Genomic DNA, 18,150 nt, shown 5'->3' with positions numbered 1-18,150 from the left:
ACTAATCATTCACACACACTCACACACTGATGCACAGCATTGTAAGCAATTTGGGGTTCAGTATCTTGATCAAGGATACTTCGACATGCAGTGAGAGGAGCTGGGGATCAATTAGTGGATGACCCTCTCTACCTCTGAGCCACAGCCGCCCCTGAGGTAAAGAGGTAGTTCACTCTGAAATGTGTTTTCTGAGTTGTAAACTGAATTATATGACTTAAATGTATGAAAATCTGCATTTTGTGGGTTAGAAATGTCTCAATATTCCCTCTACTGTTTTAAATCACCCTGAACCTTTAGGTCCAATGCTGACATAGAGTGGATAGTTTGGGACTACCTTACATCATAACATTTCTATAAAAAAACAGTTAATGCCCTCTAATCAGAGGACTCCGACCCACCTTCCCCAGGCTCCACTTTGAGTGGGAGTCTGTGAAACTGCACTAATTTTCTTACTGATTGAGACGCATCATTCACAGTAGTTTATGCTAGCTGTTGCTAACCCTTTACTTAGTTTTTTTTTATTCTGGCGCAGTAGTTCGGACTTGTGCTTCTGACGCTGTAGAAATACCACCGGACTGCAATCTTTACCTTGATCCCACACACTGACAGTCTGACAAGTTTTCAAGGGATTAAAGAACCACAAGACCTAAAACGACAGAAACCATTGTTAGGAAGAATGTATTTATCATGTACTTAAAATTTTCGCCACCAGAGGTGTTTTGGCTTCGGTTTTAGAAAAGCTGTCATGTTGTCCATCTTAAATGTAAACAGCTTATTGGGTAGATATGGGGCACTTTCAACTATAATCAGCTACCAGACTCATGAGGTCCGTTTTGTTTTTAAATACTTCAGTTGCTGCAATTGAACAGCATAGTGGCAAAATGTCAGAAAGAAAATATGAGCACAAAAAACAAAAGCACAATGGCTGAAACAAAAGAGTGACCAAGGTCTAACGTTACAAATTCCTAAATTGTCAGGAATTTTCAAATCTGCTGTATCGTCTTCTGGTTAAGAACAGGACACCAGGCTAATGGTTAATGTTGACGCGGTAGAAACTAGCTGCAGTTAGCCCGAGCCATGACAAAGACACCAAGCTAACAGGTAAGACTGATAAGGAGTCTGACCACATGAAACATCGGTATGTTGTAGTACTAACACCCAGGGAGTCAGCCATTATGTTCCAGCCACCACACCCATGACGGCCTCACCTGTTGCTGCGGAGAGGCTCGCTACCTATAGCTCGGACTCTGCATGCTGGGATAATACAAACACCCAAATAGGTACTTCTCTAAAACCCTGTATAAAAGAAAACTGGCAAATAGTGAAACTATTAACCCTGTGCTCATGTGAATGTTACTTACCACCTACCTAAGCATTGTTACAGACCATGTACACTCTTTCATGAAAACGGTATTCCCTGATGGCAGTGGCCTCTTTCAGCAGGATAATGAGCCACAAAGCAAAAATGGTACAGGAATGGTTTGAGGAACACAACAAGTTCAAGGTGTTGACTTGGCTTCCAAATTCCCTGAAGTTCAATCCAACTGAGCATCTGTGGGATGTGCTAGACAAACAAGTCCAATCCATGGAGGCCTCACCTCACAACTTATAGGACTTAAAGGATCTGCTGCTAATGTGTTGGTGTCAGATACCACAGCACCCCTTCAGAGGTCTAGTGTAGTCCATGCCTCGACAGGTCAGGGCTGTTTTGGCGGCAAAAGGTGGACTTACACAATAATAGGCAGGTGGTCATAATGTTTTGGCTGATCGGTGTATAACGCTTTTCCAGTCTTCTGACAACATGCAGTGAGAGGAGCCAGGGATCGAACCGCAAACTATCTGATTATCGGATGATCCGACCGGGTGGGAATCCTTGTTTTTATAGACTGAGATCCACAATGAGCCAAAACAGACTGAATCACCTGTCCCTGATGTCCATCAAAAGTGAGATTCTGCACAAATAGGATTTTACCAGCCTCATTAAGGACTTCTCTGCTAGAAAAACTGTAGCCTAGGGGCCCATGACTACCTTAATCTGCAACTGCTGGTGTGTTTGTGTGTGACTGATTTAAATCTTGAGTAGAGACTAGATCAATAAAAAGGAATGTGGTGTAAAAGACTGAAGACCAGATTTGGTGGAAAAACAGAGCGGTAGAATTTTGTTATAAGTGATTTGAATTATTTAGAGGGCTAGTTCAACTAAATAAAATAAAAAAACACATTTTCTCACTTACCTCTAGTGGAACAGTACACCTAACCTAAACCTAAACCTAACCAAACTGTGACTGAAAATTGAAGATAACTTTAAAAAACTAAAATGGTAAGTGTAAAACCTTCTCACAGGAGTTGAACCCCAGTCTCCCAGATATAGATCCAATAAATAACCCACTCATCCACCACTGCTTTGCAGCTATAATTGGACATTATTGCTTTTTATGCTACATATAAAGCTTTTTTTAAAATTAACTTCCTGTATGTCACCTGAAAAGCATGGGCACCTGGCCAATTCTAGTGCTTGAATGTTATGCAGGGCGTATCTTAGAGATTTTTGCCTGTCACAACACAAAGGAGGTGAATGGATTTTTGTTTATGGTGCTGGATACCACCAGAGGTAAGTGAGAAAAAACATTTTGTTATCATTTCTTTTCTTTTTTTCTGACCTCCAGTAGTTTAACTTGCTGCTCCAAAGTGTGTCAGTACACTGTGACATCACTGGTGGGTGTGGTTACAGGTGCAATAGAGCACACTTTTGACCACATCCAGCTGAGTGTGGCTAGACAGACTTAAGAGAGGGGGAGAGGGCAGTGAATATGGAAGTCTTAAAATGCCTAAATAAAAATAAATCAAACAGAAACAAAGTTAAATACACATTGTTATAGTGTGTATTATGATCATAATAATCATTATGTCATTATCAAATGGAAAACATGTTAAGCTACCGTCTTTAACAATTGAATGCAGTCGTTCATTTTGGCATGAATTGTTTATGCTACATTAAAATCAAGTGGAGAAGTGTATTACATGTCAGTGTTGTCCAGCAGAGAGCAGTAAAGACCTGTCAATACTAAATGCAAAGCAGTGGCATTAGCTGTCTAATCACAGTCTAGGGGCAGAGCTGAGTGTCACTGACACAAGCTGATACATGCCATACATGAAAAGGAACTACATAAGACGGTATGACACAGTAACGTAACATATTACTGTTCCTAAATTCAGTAATCACATTACAGTTACTAATCAAACAATCATGTCAGCAATCTCCTGGGGGACTTCTTCCTTTAACTACATCACTGAAGTCTGGGTCAGAGATGGGGATCCTAAACAGTTTGCCTACAATATCAGTGAAAATCAACACAGCATCTAATGTGCCCGTAGAGAGGCTCTCAGCCTTGGCAGTCTTGTGCAGATTCCAAGGAAGAACAGGTTACCTGACAGTTTGAGAGACTCCTCCTCATAAGGTAAAACCACTGCTTCAGTGATAAACATGTCAGATAAGCCTGCTACTGTACTGCAATGGTGCAAAGTAACGCAAAAATAATGTAGTGCAAAGTAAAGTTGCTATAAAAAAGTCACAAGTAATGTGTAATACATGACTTATTTTGAGTAACAGCCCCCAACACTGCATATGACAGTGTGTAATTGTATTCACTTTATTTATTTGTTTGATTTGGTTTTATTTAGGCATTGTACATCTTCTATAAGTGACACTGCTTTTCAGCTTTGTGTGAAGTAATACTTTAAATAGATGGTAGCAACTTCATGTATATATTCAGTTCTACTCACCATATAGCCTAGTAGGAACATTTGTTGCTTTAGAGGCTTCAGATAAAACGTGATTGGATGATCATTTTCTGTACTCACCATGGACATCCTCCTCCCACTGGCTGGTGGCGGTGGGGTCATTGGACTCTCTCCCTGGTTGAGGTGCTGGGCTTCGATGTCTGTTCCACTCTGAGAATCGGTGCTGTCAGTGGCCAGCTTGTCTTCCGACATTCCTCGGGACATAAAACTGCACTTCCTGGCTGTGGGGTAATGGTCGCTTTCCGGAGAATCGCTCATGTCACTGAGCTCCTTACAAGCACTCACTCTGCTTTGCTTCCTCTGTGGGTTCCTCAAGGCTGCTGGGATCTCCATGTGGCCGGCCATGAGTGTGGGTCGCGGTCCCGCGTACTGCGGCTGGACCGAGCTGTGAGGTCCATTTGACTCATCGCTGCTGCATGAGGGGTTCTTGTTGTCCAGAGTGTAGCGCCGCTCCACAGCCCCCAGCTGCTGGAGACCCTGGATGTCTGCTTGGCTTGACAGGTACTTCTGTGCAGGCTGCTGGTTGGAGCTGTGGGACCTCTCCGGATTCTGAGGAGCCAAATTCAAAGGCAGGTTCTCCCCGTGAGGATCAGACACAACAGAGCAGGTCATCTGTGTGAGCTGCATCAGTCTTTGTGGTGAGGAGTTAGTGAGCACACAAACCTGCTGCACCATGGAGTTTTTCTTCGACCTGTACACACTGTCATCGTCTCCGTATTTGTATCCATACAAGCTTTGCTTGATCTCCTTAACCCCCAGATGGAAAATCTCCAGGAGGTTGAGGAATAAAGAAACTCCAGCAATAACCAGCATGAAAACCATGAAAATGTTCTTCTCTGTTGGCCTTGACACAAAGCAGTCAACGCTGTTGGGGCATGGCAGCCTCTCACATTTGTACAGAGGAGACAGTCCAATGCCGTACAGGGCACACTGACCTATGATGAAACCCACCTCCACCACAGATCTGGTTAAGATATGGAAAACATATGTGCGCAGCAAAGAGCCTCTAAGGGGAGCTTTCCTTACTTTCCTCTGTTCATCTAGTTTCCTGAGCTCTCGCTCAATTCTCTTATGGTCCTCCTGGACTGGGTCTGTCCCCTCCAACTCAGCTTTAAGGCAGGCTTTCTTTCTGTGCCTCTCCTTCTCAAGGGTCCTCAAACGGTACAATGCGTGGCCCATGTAGACCAGCGAGGGAGAGGACACGAAGATGATCTGTAGGACCCAGTAGCGGATGAGGGAGATGGGGAAAGCCTGGTCGTAGCAGACATTCTTGCAGCCCGGTTGCTCCGTGTTGCAAACAAACTCACTCTGCTCATCATCCCAGACGTCCTCAGCCGCAACGCCGAGCACAAGCATTCGGAAAATGAAGAGGATGGTGAGCCAGATCTTCCCCACGATGGTGGAATGAATGTGGACCTCTTCTAAAATACTCCCTAATAAGTTCCAATCCCCCATCTTCTGTCATATTATTATATCTGTCAATGAATAAATTTGTAGCGGTTTGTACTTTTCATTGAATGGAGAGTAAAAATGCAATAAAAATGGTTTTACTTACAAGTTTTCTAGGGTCCTTGTCTCATGTGCCTCAGCAAAAAGCCATTATAAAAGAGCAGATTGATTTGGGGCGACATCAGGGCTCGTTTGTCGTCCCTTGAAGAGAGACAAGTCCCCACTGTGCAGTGTAGCTGACACTATTTCAATGCTGTTGCAAACTAGGACTCCCGGTTTGAAGCCATTGATCCACCACATGGTGCTATAATGCCCCAAGGTTATTTCATCCCGCGCCTTTTAACAGGACACTACACTGGAAATAGCACCAACTGAGATGTCAATACACAGCCATGCACAATGTGTTCAACTTTCTTGCTTATAAAGTACAAAGCGTGCAATAGTGTGCTTTCAACCTTGTGTCTACAGTTTGTGTTTGTCTCCTGCCAGCTCCATTAAGAAATAGTTTTCCCAGTTTGCTGTGGAAGAACCTGAATGTTCTGCACAGATCCTTGAGCTCAACCCCATCTAACACCTCAACACCTTCAGGATGAACTGAAAAAAACAACTGAGAGCTAGACCGTACCACCCATCTACATCTCAGAGGGAAAAATGTGATGCGTCTGTAAATAAAAACAGCTCATTCTAAGGTAACAAAAACATGTTTCTTATTTTCAGGCGATTATACACTAATGAAAACATAGCTATGAATATTATATTGCATTTCTGACTATAGATCCTCCTCAATGTTACACACTGGACCTTTAAATAGCTCCACATCGAGCAGCCAACAGTAAACAGTTGCTCTGACATTGATGCATTAATCTAATAATGTCAGATAGAATCATAAGTTAGAAAGGACATTTTACTTTCATAATACTGTACTTTTACTTTAGGATTTTGAATGCTGGGATTTTATGCTTTTTCTCTCCTACTCTGTGGAGCTTGCCACAGTATTGTAAATCACAGCACACTCTGCTGGATAAAGTGTTTAGTGACACCAACATATGACTATAGGCATTGTTTTTGTTTTAATATCAGCACATATTGGATAACACATACACCTAGGTATGTGATGATAGAATCTATCATCACATACCTAGGTGTATGTATCAGATAGATGATAGGTCGATATATGTATCAGTTTGGCTCTAATTCTAGCATCAGGTTTATCTCTGTCCTCCACTTCATGTCACTGACTGCTGTGCTACTGAGTTACAAACAGCAGCCCTAGGCACTGACCTCGATTTCCATGCACTTCATGAATATTTGTGTCATGGTGACACAGTATATGGTGCTGCCTCACTGATTATCTTCCGTTAGCACAAACTGGAATAGATATTTTATTCCTCTTTATAATACTTGTATAATTTTGTTAATACACTTATAAAATAGAATAGACACCAGCATAAATAAATAAAACTTTATTTTCAGTAAAGAATTACACACAATATACACAATATTGCATTCCATGCTGTTTATATGCAATAGGATGAGTCAAACAAAAAGCCATTAAGGCCAACAGATCCATTTGTATTAACAGAGATAAATGTCCCGTTCATGAATTGGACATGTAAACATTTTAACAACCTTCCATCAAGCACCCCACACCCCGCCCCCCACCCATATACAAATATATCCATTAAAAGAAGATTCAAATGTCACAAACAAAATTATAATAAAAAGCACAACCTATCAGTCCCATAACTCAAGGTCTACTGATGGGTGATGCTTCAAATTGTTTCCAGTCAGCATCTACTACTTTTAAGAACTAAAATTGTCACTTCATTTAAAAACATTTGAGCGTACTTGCACTAGAAACTGGAATGATCCAGGTCCAAAGGCAGTTTTTCCCCCACTGTTTTGAGAAAAACACAAGTTTAGGACTAGACCTAAGATTAGCTTGAGGACTTGTTGAGAATATCTGCAAAGGCAGAGAAAGCAAAGCCTGTATAGATGCTGCTCTGAGAATGAAGTTATATGCTTTTGTGAGGACCAGACATCAGGAAATATCCAGCACCAAGTAGTGACTGCAGTGTGGATTCTTACAAACCAAAAAGTGCATGAAAAACAATACCAATAACACTGATGTTAACTGTATTTTAAATGGATATTTCATCGTTTACATCAATCTGAATTATTTTTGAACCATATGAAAAGGTACCATTAAATATTCAGAACATAATACCTTCACAGACAGTAACTTAATTTCTGACCTTCCTTTGAGAAACAAAGTTTTGCTAAAACTGCTGCCCATATGTCTACCCAGCTGATGGCTGGAGTACACAGGGCTCCAGATCTTGGTGGAAAGAGTAGCATATATGGGCATTTATTGCGGGACCCACTCAGCCACCTTGCGTTCACATCTTTGTGCACTGTCACATGAATAGCAGCCTACCTACCTGTGTTCGTGCCACAGTATGTGTGTAAATATTCTAATACAAGAGCTATTTGCTTGCACACAAAGTGATCAAGTGTCCATCTTCTCCTGCTTCTTAAAAATCTTCATGAGCTGGTAAAATCTGTGAGCAATCTGAGAAAAGAAAAACGGTATATTATATGTTATTACAGTTATTATATGCTCCTTCACTACAGCTTGCACAGTCATGTGAGAAAAAACATGAACTTACCTGCCCTGATGGCTTATCAAGTTTCTCTGACAAGGCAGAGAAAGTCTCACGTGAGGCACCTTTTGTCTTTAGCTCGACCAGAATTGCACGATCTTCATCTCTGGAAAATGGCAAACCAATGCAAATAATGAGGATGGTTTAACATATATCAGATCTCTTATTTACAAATTCCTGGGGAGGGGGAGTGATTCAACTGAGCACCAACTACTGACCTGGTCCATGATATCACCACCTCGCCCTTCTTCCTGATGACATTCTTGGCATAGAGACTGTTGGGGGACAGAGATGCTGGGGAGGATTTGGATTCACTATCATCTCTCTTGTAGTTAGACACAATCACCTCTTCTGCAATCTCCTCTTCCTCCTTTCTGGGACGCTTGGCTTTTGATTTCTCTTGGTGGTTCTTCCGTTTTCTACCTCTGCCACAATCCCTTTTGTCTTTCTCTGATGTGCTGCAATGGTGAGACTTCTCCTCCCCCTTTGCAACGGTGAGACTTTTCTCTGATTCTGACACCTCCATTTCATCTCCGACACGTGTCAGCAACACTTGTCTTGTTTTTGTTCTGGAGCCTTCGGCAGACTGATGTGGGCTGTTGTCTGAATCAGATAAAATAGCTATTGAGGGACTTTGTTGGGATGTCATGTCTTTTTCTCTGTGGCGTGTTTGACTTGCGCTCACTTCTGCAGTGGCTGTGATTCCTTCTCTGCTGGTTGCCTGGCTGATCTGCCCAAAGGACTGATCAGAGTTTTGAGAATCACCGTGCAAACTGTTATTTGAAAGAGTAGTTTGAGGCAGATTTTTGGGGGACTGTAAATCATGCGAAAAACAAACTTTTGAGGTATTTTGTTGAGTTGACTCATCTTCTTTTTTGTGGGGTGGATCTTTTGTTAGTGTCAAGTTCTCATCTTGAGTGAGATGGGTATCTGCACTGGTTGCAGCCTGACAGATCCCAGACCTTTCAGCAAGGTTGGACTGGTTGTTCACTGAAGGTACAGAATTTGAAGCAGTACTTTTCTGTGACTTGTCTGACAAAACAGCTTTTGCTTGACTTTCTTGACTTGCCACACCACCTTCTCCATGTTGCTGATCTCCCTCCGTTAGTGTTTTACTTAAGCTGTCATCAGCGGTGAGCGTGGTATCTGCGTCTGTGGCTGCCTGACGAATCTTTACAATGAAATGATCGTTGGACTTCTCCATCACTAGTGCCTGCATGAGCAGGTCAGGCTTGAATACGAAGGGCGTGGCAAGCTCTTCTGAGGCCACGCTGCAGCTGGAGTCACAGCTAGAGTTGTCGGTGTCAAGGGCCAGGTGAATGTCCTGTTCTGTAGCATCTTCCCCATCTAGCAGAGCGTCCTCACTTATGTGAGCGCTGATGACGCTGTCTGGAGTGGACATGATGTGCATGCTTGATGGCTGTAGGAAGCTGAGATGGCTGTCTGACTTGAGAGGTGATGGAATGGTGAGGGAGACAGCCAGATCTTCAGCTAGAATGGAATACGACCTCTGTGAAGCCAAGCCGGACTGCAGCATTGCTCTATTCTCTGATGGTACTTCTAACAAGCAACTTTCATCAAAGAAAGCGGGGTTCAGTGGGATTTGATCTTTGGACCGTGGAGACGACATCTTGCGAGGTGAAATGCTAGACCATGTTGCGACAAGTTTGGAGGGAGTCTCGAATTTTAATGGGGAAAGAAGTTTAGATGGAGAGTCAAATTTAGTTGGTGTAGTGATACTGAGCAGTCTCTCTCCGTCCTTCCTTGGTGTACCGAGGGACCAGGCTGTGTTGTCTCCAGCGATGCCGTTGTTTTCTAATAAGTCAGATCCTTGCAGGAGACACTTAAAGATTTCTCCCATTTGAGAGTCTCTCACCAGGTTGAACGTTAAACTGGAGGCTTGCTGTTCTGTTAGTAGCTCAAAGTCTGTTCTGTCAAGCAAAGAGCCATTTTGAGAGACAACCAAAGAAGATATGCTATTTTTCTCTGGAGTTGAAGGAATATTTTTAGGAGGTAGGAAGTCGACCACAGTTTGTGTATTTGGGCAATTTTTTTGATGCTGGTCAACTTTCCTGTCTTTTTCCACATGTGTGATTCTGATATCTTTGCCTCTGCTTCCAAGGCCTGTTTTGTAAGGCACCACAGTGCAAGGCTTGATTCGACGCAGGCTGGTCGGAGCTGACTGTGCCTCCTTTTGTTGACACTGTGGCTTCTTTGCCGAAGGATGTCTAGACACTTTGTTATTTTCACTGGGCCTATTGTCCTCAGCCTGAGCTCTTGTTGGTTTGCAATGGCTCTGCAGTGTCGTGTAAACGTCCCTAAACAAGTACTCAACCTGGACATCCACAAAGTCCCACAACTTTTGTTTCAGATCAACTGCTTGCTGTTCAAAGATGCGTTTCACAATACCATTATTTGATACTTTGTTAAACACAGACACAATCAGTTTCTTCAGCTTGGGTCTCAGCTCGCATTCCTGACTGCATATCTGACCAAAGTTAGCACCATCTACAAATTCTAAAAAAGACTCCTGGAAATTGTCCATTACCCCATAGAAGCTCTTCCTGGGAAAGGTTTTATGAAGCTTCATGTACTTTTTTCGGATCTCAGTTCGAACCAGCTTGAATAACTCCATTACTTCCTCTATGGTGGAAAAAGAAGCTTTGGTTGCTGCGGGACAAACCGTTTTAAAACGACTCTTTGGACTCCGTGTTGATACACCAGCCGTTTCATTTGCTGCAACACACCTTTCTTCGGATGTCCTCTTTAAAACAGTCTTAGGACTTGGTTTATTTCTGACAGGCCGTTCCAGCTTTGCCCTCTTGGTTGCAGGAATGGGAGAACTTGCAGCCATCTCATCACTCTCACTTATAATTTCCCCTTCCTCCAGTTCAGGGTCAGAGAGACTTGAGGCCGGGTCGGATACCTTGTCCACCAAGTTTTGCGCGTCATGGTTTGCAGGAGAACCCGGATATTTGTTTTCTTTGTTTACATCCAACTTCTTTGAGTTAGCATCAACAGCTGTGCTGGAGAACTCTGCACAGGACAGAGAAAAAAAACAAGTTTATATAAACATTTTCTAGGAATTATGATAGCATCTTATAATTACGGTTAAAATGCCTCGGTATTTTGAGCTACCTATCTTGTCAATAATCTGTATCTTATGAGATGCTAAATTTGGAGAACAAGATTTGTAGGCCGGGGTATCTCTTCAGCTGTACAGTACTTCATTATAATGCTGTTTTGTCACACATTTTACCTTTATCAAAAATTTGCATATTGTGATTTCAATAATATTTGAATTAATTGTGCAGCCCTAATATTGCTATTGTTTTTTCGGCCAGGCCAATTCAAACTACCATTAAATATTTGATCTATCAGTATCTGTCCAAATGAAAAATTCTATGTATGCGCGACATACACATACAACCTCAATTTGCCATTATGAGTAGATTAGATTAGATTAGATTAGTAGTTAAATTCTGAACCAGTCTGTCAAGATAATGACTGAATGCAACCTTTATCAAGGGATAAAAATGAGCTCCACAAAAATAATGTCTGCTTAAGAAAAAATTAGAAACTTAACACAAGATAAAATTACTAGCAACTACAACCACTTAATAATCAGGCCAACTTTACCTTTCTGAAGGCTCTTGACGTGGCCTGGCTTGCCATGAACATGGAGATGACTTCTCTTGGTTATCCGTATTGGGCTCCTCAGAGGGCTTATAGCATCAGGGATTCTCTTTAGATTGCTCAGTGTGCGCATCATGGAGTCCTCATCATGGAGCAATGGCCTAGAACTGGAAGGCTCGTGACTCTTTCCAGGACTGAAGCTCTTCTTTGGGGTGAACGTGAGGTCACTGCGCTTCTCTGGCACTGCTGTCTCCTCTGTTGTACTGCTGACTTTGGACACTGCGATACAGCCCGTAGAAGAACTTGGCTCAGTTGTGATGCTACTGCTGTCACTGGCATCTTCATTTGTCTGTGTTAAAATGTAAATAGCCTCGGGAAGACTCAGCCCTTCTTGTGGCAATGATTCCAGGCTTATTGTACTGGATACAGCATCTGTATCTGCAGGACCAGCTTGTGTATGACAAGCATCTTTCTCGTGAATGGAACTGGAAGCAGGAGGACACGGCCCTTGCTTACAGTCCTGAGGTAGGATAGTGGGTGAAATTAGATGACTTTCTGGATTGGCTTTGTCAGAAACATCAAATACAGGACCTTCCCTTGAGGGTGAAGCAGCTGTGTCTTCTTTGACTGGATCCACAGGGAGGCTTTTCTTTACTGCAGTTTTAGAAGCTTTAAACTTCAGTTCTACACTTGAATCAAGCACAACGGATGCAGGAACAGATTGATCAGTACTATTTCCAGAGTTTACCTTTTGTAAAGAATTGCTTGTGTGCAGTTTATAAATGCTTCCAAATGTATCACTGACACCATCTGTAGCCTCCAGAGGTCCACATTCATCTAACCGGCTGTTTGAGGCCAGTTTGGTTTTGTCCTCATTTTTTAAAAGGGTCAACTTTTCATCCGTTGCTTTTTGAGAACTACTCTCTGGGGATTTTGGTGTGAGATGCACAGTCATCTGATTCTCTGCAGTTTTTAGGTGTTGGTAATGGTCTGAGGTAGTTTGGACTGAATAGTCTGCAGGAGTTTCACTCTGGTTTTTATCCCTCTCCTGGACATCTTTCGCATCGTCAGATCTCTTATGCGTCTTTTCTGAATCTGGAGATTTGGTGATATCTGGAGATTGCTCTGCAACATCTTCTAACCCTGCTTCTAATTCACTGCTGTTGACTTCATCAATCACACACATGTCTTCAACGTTAGGTTGCGAACTCTCGTCATCTGTTCTGTTTTCAACGACCTTGTCCACTGGTGTGAGGTCACCATGGTTGGCATTGGTGGGCAACACTGGCTTCTTCATTGGTGAAAGAGTTAGATTCAATGTTTCCATGAAACACAGTTTTCTGTTTGGACTGTTTTCCTCCACAGAGATTTTCTCTGTGATATTTGGTTCTTCGGATGATATTTTTAAGGCATCTTGTGTTTTGTCTTTTCTTTCCTTACTACAGGCATCCCCTCTACCGTGATCTGATTCTTTTGATCTCTGCTTCTCACGTTCTCTGCTTGTCTTTGACAGACTGCTCCTCTCATGCTTTCTGCTGATTTCATCTTCACGTCGTCTATTCTCCTTCCTTTGATAATCCTTTGACAGTTTATCCCCTTCCCTCTCTTTGGAGGAATCACTGTAGCACTCGGCATGTTTGTTTGAAGAAGACTTTTTACTGTCCTTTGAGTTTGACCTTCTGATATGTCCGTCACTAGTTGTGATTTTCCTATGATCTCGGCTGTAGCCCTCCTTAGAGCTGTAAGCTGCACTATGTTCAGAGTCTGATGTGGATATTTTGGCTTTATCTGGTCTCTGTTCTCGACTTCTCCCTTTCTTGTCATCAGAGAAAGCTGCACTATGTAAAATCTCTGGTGGAGGGCTTTTGGCCCTCTCTGATCTGTGGTGGCCCTCATCATTTGCGTAGTTTCTGCTTTTACAAGACCTGGAGTCATACCTTCGTCCTTTGTCTCTGTCTGCTTTGTGAGACCTGTTTTTCTCAGGACCATTACAGTCCTTGTTGGGATCTGAACAAGTTCTATGTCTCCTATCTGTTGATTCAGATAGTTTTTGACTTTGACATTTTTCCTCTCTGTGCTTGGACTTGTGTTTGTGTGATTCACTATGTCGGGTTGATGAACAGCTGCTGGATTTGCTAATGGAGTGCTCAGTCAGTTTATCAGTTAGATCACAACTTGAGGAACTTTTTGAATGATTGTGGGAGGATGCTTTTGAAGCTCTTGTCACACAAGATCCACTGGACTGATAGGTGGAACTATTGCTTTCCTTCACAGAAGGTTGAGGAGGTTCCCTTGGAGTACGATCCTCCCTGGGATGTGTGGCTAGTTGAGGTGGAAGAGGGGGAGGAAGACTGGAGGGCAGCGGAGGACCGGAGGGTGGTAGAGGACCAGAGGGTGGTAGAGGACCAGAAGGTAGTAGAGGATGAGGAGGACCGGAGGGTAGTGGAGGAGGCCTACTTTTGGAGCTGCCTGTGGTGGTCCCCCTGGACAAATTTTGATCCCTCACATTATTGATGTGAGATTGATGATGATGATGGAGACCTTTCTCTGAACTGGGAAAAACATTTATTTTTTTTATTTTTACAATTGATTAAGAATTGTTTAACATAGATGCAATCAGTTGAGTTGTTATGTAAACAACAAACTATTTGTCCTAATTTACCTGCCAAAATTATCTTTTACAATTCCAACTTGGAGTTGTTAGATTAATGTGTTATGGAATATTTCATACATTCATTAACTTATAGCCCTTTTAATGTAGCTTGTGTTAAAGTGAGTCAACAGTTCTTTTTAAACAATACTTACAGTTGGTTCAGTCTCTGAATCTCAGCATCTTTTCGTGTCACCTCCTGTCTAGCTGTCCGTAACAGTGCGGAGATGTTCTTTTTAAGACGGCAGTTCTCAGTGTTTAACCCTGTGTTCTGTTTCAATAAAGAGAAAGAGAGAGAGAGCACACACACCATGTTAGTGCTGTTCAGCTTTTAGTGTAGGTGCATTTTGACAGCCATTTTTACTGGAATAGCCACATTTCCTCATCCACCTATTCCAGGATCAGTTCAAGTTGGTGCCTAATACTGACTGATATATTGATTCAATTTTATTTGTACAGCGCCAATTCATAACAAAAGTTATCTCAGGCTAATTCCAGGCTTAATAATAATGAAGCAATAATGTTCACCTTTTTCAACATCTGAAAAATAACAAAAAAACAACAAACCTGTATCTCCATCTGCTCCAGTCTCCTACGCAACTCTTTAATTTGGTTTTGAGCTGCTTGGAATCTGGACTTCAACTACAAACAAATAAAGAAAAAGAGGACTGTGAGATAGTTGGCACACTGACAGACAGCTTTTTATTAGATAATCTCTCTATGTGTGTGTTCACTTCGTACTTGACAATTCACACCAGACTGTTATTCAGAGGGAAATCTATGGTAGCAGCTTTTCACCCCTGTCCTGGGTCTGCAGGTCACTACTAGGTCTTTACTGAACCAAACAATTGGTTTAGTAGTCACGTGTGTTGACTCAGCAGGGGTCTTTATTCAGAGGGCAACATTTGCACCCTTCCATTTGTTAATGCAGAATTGATCTTAACATCAATCTCTCCCTCATATACAACCACTTGTGAAATATGAAGCTACCAAGTAGAGCCTGTTACAATTATTTTGTATTCAGAATCAGAATCAGAAATACTTTAATAATCCCAGGGGGAAATTATTTTCCCACAATAGTATTGTGTAACAACCTTTGATCTACATTCCCATTTAAGCACCTTTAAAATAAAAACGTCTGAACACAGCAGCTCACCTCCAAGTATGCTAACTCTCTGCTCTGCTGTTCCTCTGTGAAAATTTCTTCATAAAGATCCATAGACTCTTTCGGCTGAGAATCATTTGAAGATGACTTCTCTGTAATAAAACAAAACAAGACAAAAAACAAGATAAATTATAAAATCTGAATTTTGGAAAAAGAAATCTGTTCTGGACAATTTCCCCTGCATTCAATTCAAATACAATTATATTATGAGTAGTAATAATATTCTGCTGTAGCAGTCCAAAGTGAAACTATTTCAAAAAGGACTTTTACCTGCATTGCTGCTAGAGTTGATATCCAGGCCATCATATATATCCACAGAATCTTCATTGACATCAGAGACCAAGACTGTGGATATTGTAAATGTATTACAAATGTACGTCATCAGTTCTACAGCTATAATCTCCAAAATCACTCCCACATTTATTTCCCACGTAGTGCTATAGCTAGTGCAATTTTGGGTACTATATAGTGCATTATTTCACTCTTAGAATTAAGAAAATAAAATAAAATTGCAGAAATTAAATATAGTGCACTGAATAGCAAAGAAGGGCTTATTTTAGGTACAGTATATGTAAAAAAAAATGTCTAGGTCCATATTGAAAAAAATAAAAATCTATAGATTTATTGGTAGAAAATTACAGGTTTTTAAATATTTACAATAGAATTTAAATGTTTTTTTCTAAGATGAATTTCTGATAGTCAAACCAATACTGGGGCCACTGATAAAGACAGCTTCAATATCTTTCATATGCTAAAATGGCTTCATTACAAACCAGAACTGCCCATAATACACTATATAATAATCTAAATGTAACAGTGTATGTAATAGTCTTATACTTACGACCAGAAGCATCAAATGTGTCAATGTCCTCCATTATTCCAAGTGTTTACTGTGGTTCAGTTTCTCAAGGAGTTCCTGACAACAATGCCAAAGGAAAATCAATAGTTATTACTAGTCTACAGATATCAGAGAGAACACACTTTATAGACAGTGAAGATGAACCTTTAACACCTGGCTGATGGCAAGACCCCAATCAATAACTTTAAATCCACAATTGATCCTAGAGCTGACAAATCTTTAAGGGGCTATTCCACCAATCTAGCTTATAGAAAGGTCAGTTATTAGTTCTACTGAGCCCATAAAATGTTGTATAATATCTTATGTTGCTTATATTTTGAGAGTGACTGTGTTTTTAACAGAAAAGTTTGGTTGTAAATTAGAGTTGTGGAGATGTCAGCAGGTCAGGTAGAAAAATAAGCTACTGGTTCCTTCATATGAGGAAAGGATCCAGTGGTTTTGAATTGAGTCATTTCTTAAGGAAAATGTACTATTATCTGGTTTCTTTAGTCCTCTATGACAGCAGACTGATTAAATTAGGTCCTCTGAGATTTATTTTCCCCTTGGCTTGGGCTGCATGATATGGTAAAAAATGATTATTAAGATTCATTTTGACTGAAAAAAATATTAAAATGATGATATTTTTGGGGGTCTGTAGCAAACAAACAGGTTTTCTTAAATCTGGAGATAAAAAATTGTAGACTAGGGCACCTCTGCACTACTACAGTACTTTATTATAATGCTGTCACAAATATTACCTTCATCAAAACCTTACATTATTGTGATTTCAATAATATTTCGATTCACCTATTTTGAAGCAGCACTATATGTAGTATATAAACTGAGGCTAATCACTGGGTTGTTGGCATGATTAACACAGTGAGGTAGCTGCTGTCCAAACAAAGAAGACAGCAAGGAACAAAGCCTTCCACCAACAGAGCTGAGCAGACACAAATGAAGACATCTTGAGTTGAGAGTTGGAATACTGTTAAGTTTCACTCCAATGTCCACTGTTAACCGCTGGGGTTAAATACTGTCCTATTAGGAACTTTCTGCCCCTGACCTACATTTGAGCTCAGCCTCAAGCTAATATTACTGTAACTATTAGCTAACTTTAGCTGATAGAATCAGAAAGTCTTCACCCTCACACGACTTAAAGTTTACTGAAATGTATTCTTGAACAGTACAAACGACAGAATGAAGGGCAACCCCAACTAACCTCTGTTTACCAACTTTCATAATGATGGACATTTTACACAACGTTACCTTTTCAAGCTAACATAAATCTGCACCCGTCACTAAGGTTAGCACACTTATTTTGTAGAAAAACGACTCTCTTTCTGCAAATACCGTCATCTTACCCTGAAAAGACCTTTTACTGTCGTTAATAAAAATGTTTGGGTCGGTTAAACCACCATCGGCTGTACATTCATATCAAACTGCTACAATATATGAATAAAAGTAGCCCATAAGGAGAAAAGTGCTGTCTGTAAGTCAGGGATGCTAATGTGTAACCGGCCTGACATTCATAAAAAGGATATTACAGTGAGCTGTGTATGAATTGGTTGACTTACTTGTTTGCGTATTGTTAGCTATATGTCCTCCTGTTGTTTACAACTGTAATGTCGCGCCAAGACTTCACTGCACAGGAAGTAACGACATTTTCCCGCGGTCTGTTGCTCTCGCACCTCCTCGGTTGCAAAAAATACTCCACAAACAGGACTCCGACCCTAAAGGAGACCTACTGTTCCGCGACTTACTGTCTCCTCCAGCGGTTCATATTCTACCACAGCCAAACGGCGCAAACACAAGCGTTAAATAGAAGCAGATGCGGCCGTTAGCACGAGCGAAAGTTGCTCCGCTCGCGGGGAGAGTTGCACTGTGCCGGGCGGCGTCACTGCCCGTTCGCGTCATCACACCGCGACGCGCTCCAACCCCGACCCGGAAG

The 18,150-nt window shown here is 41.4% G+C and overlaps 2 protein-coding genes across 2 annotated transcripts in view; both read right to left on the bottom strand.

Moving 5' to 3' along the window:
• The window catches only part of cx52.6 (connexin 52.6), a 5,634-nt gene extending 378 nt beyond the window's left edge, over nt 1-5,256 (bottom strand). The window contains exon 1 of the mRNA XM_035678836.1: nt 3,862-5,256. Coding sequence (XP_035534729.1) covers nt 3,862-5,256 — 1,395 coding nt within the window. The remainder of the gene's footprint in view (nt 1-3,861) is intronic.
• A 1,442-nt stretch (nt 5,257-6,698) lies between these two features.
• Nucleotides 6,699-18,096, bottom strand: casp8ap2 (caspase 8 associated protein 2). The gene is made up of 10 exons (XM_035679281.1): nt 17,777-18,096; nt 16,206-16,280; nt 15,635-15,709; nt 15,356-15,456; nt 14,767-14,841; nt 14,355-14,470; nt 11,553-14,101; nt 8,132-10,949; nt 7,920-8,019; nt 6,699-7,822 (listed from the first exon to the last, which is right to left on the bottom strand). The coding sequence occupies exons 2-10, from the start codon at nt 16,237-16,239 to the stop codon at nt 7,760-7,762; spliced, it is 5,931 nt and encodes a 1,976-aa protein (XP_035535174.1). The 5' UTR covers nt 16,240-16,280; nt 17,777-18,096; the 3' UTR covers nt 6,699-7,759.
• Between the last annotated feature and the right edge of the window lie 54 nt (nt 18,097-18,150).

This window comes from Morone saxatilis, unplaced genomic scaffold, assembly GCF_004916995.1.
Source record: "Morone saxatilis isolate NCDOM2014 unplaced genomic scaffold, NCSU_SB_2.0 Contig7, whole genome shotgun sequence".
Taxonomy (NCBI): domain Eukaryota; kingdom Metazoa; phylum Chordata; class Actinopteri; family Moronidae; genus Morone; species Morone saxatilis.
Note: the sequence above shows the minus strand (reverse complement) of the source record. Positions and strands in the feature narration are given on the sequence as shown.

Excerpts from the sequence above, each read along its gene's own strand:
- casp8ap2 (XM_035679281.1), bottom strand. The coding sequence starts at position 16,239 with ATGGAGGACATTGACACATTTGATGCTTCTGGTC. Across the intron at positions 14,842-15,355 it reads GAGAGTTAGCATACTTGGAG|TTGAAGTCCAGATTCCAAGC; the intron begins GTGAGCTGCTGT and ends ATTTGTTTGTAG. Across the intron at positions 14,471-14,766 it reads TGGAGCAGATGGAGATACAG|AACACAGGGTTAAACACTGA; the intron begins GTTTGTTGTTTT and ends TTATTGAAACAG.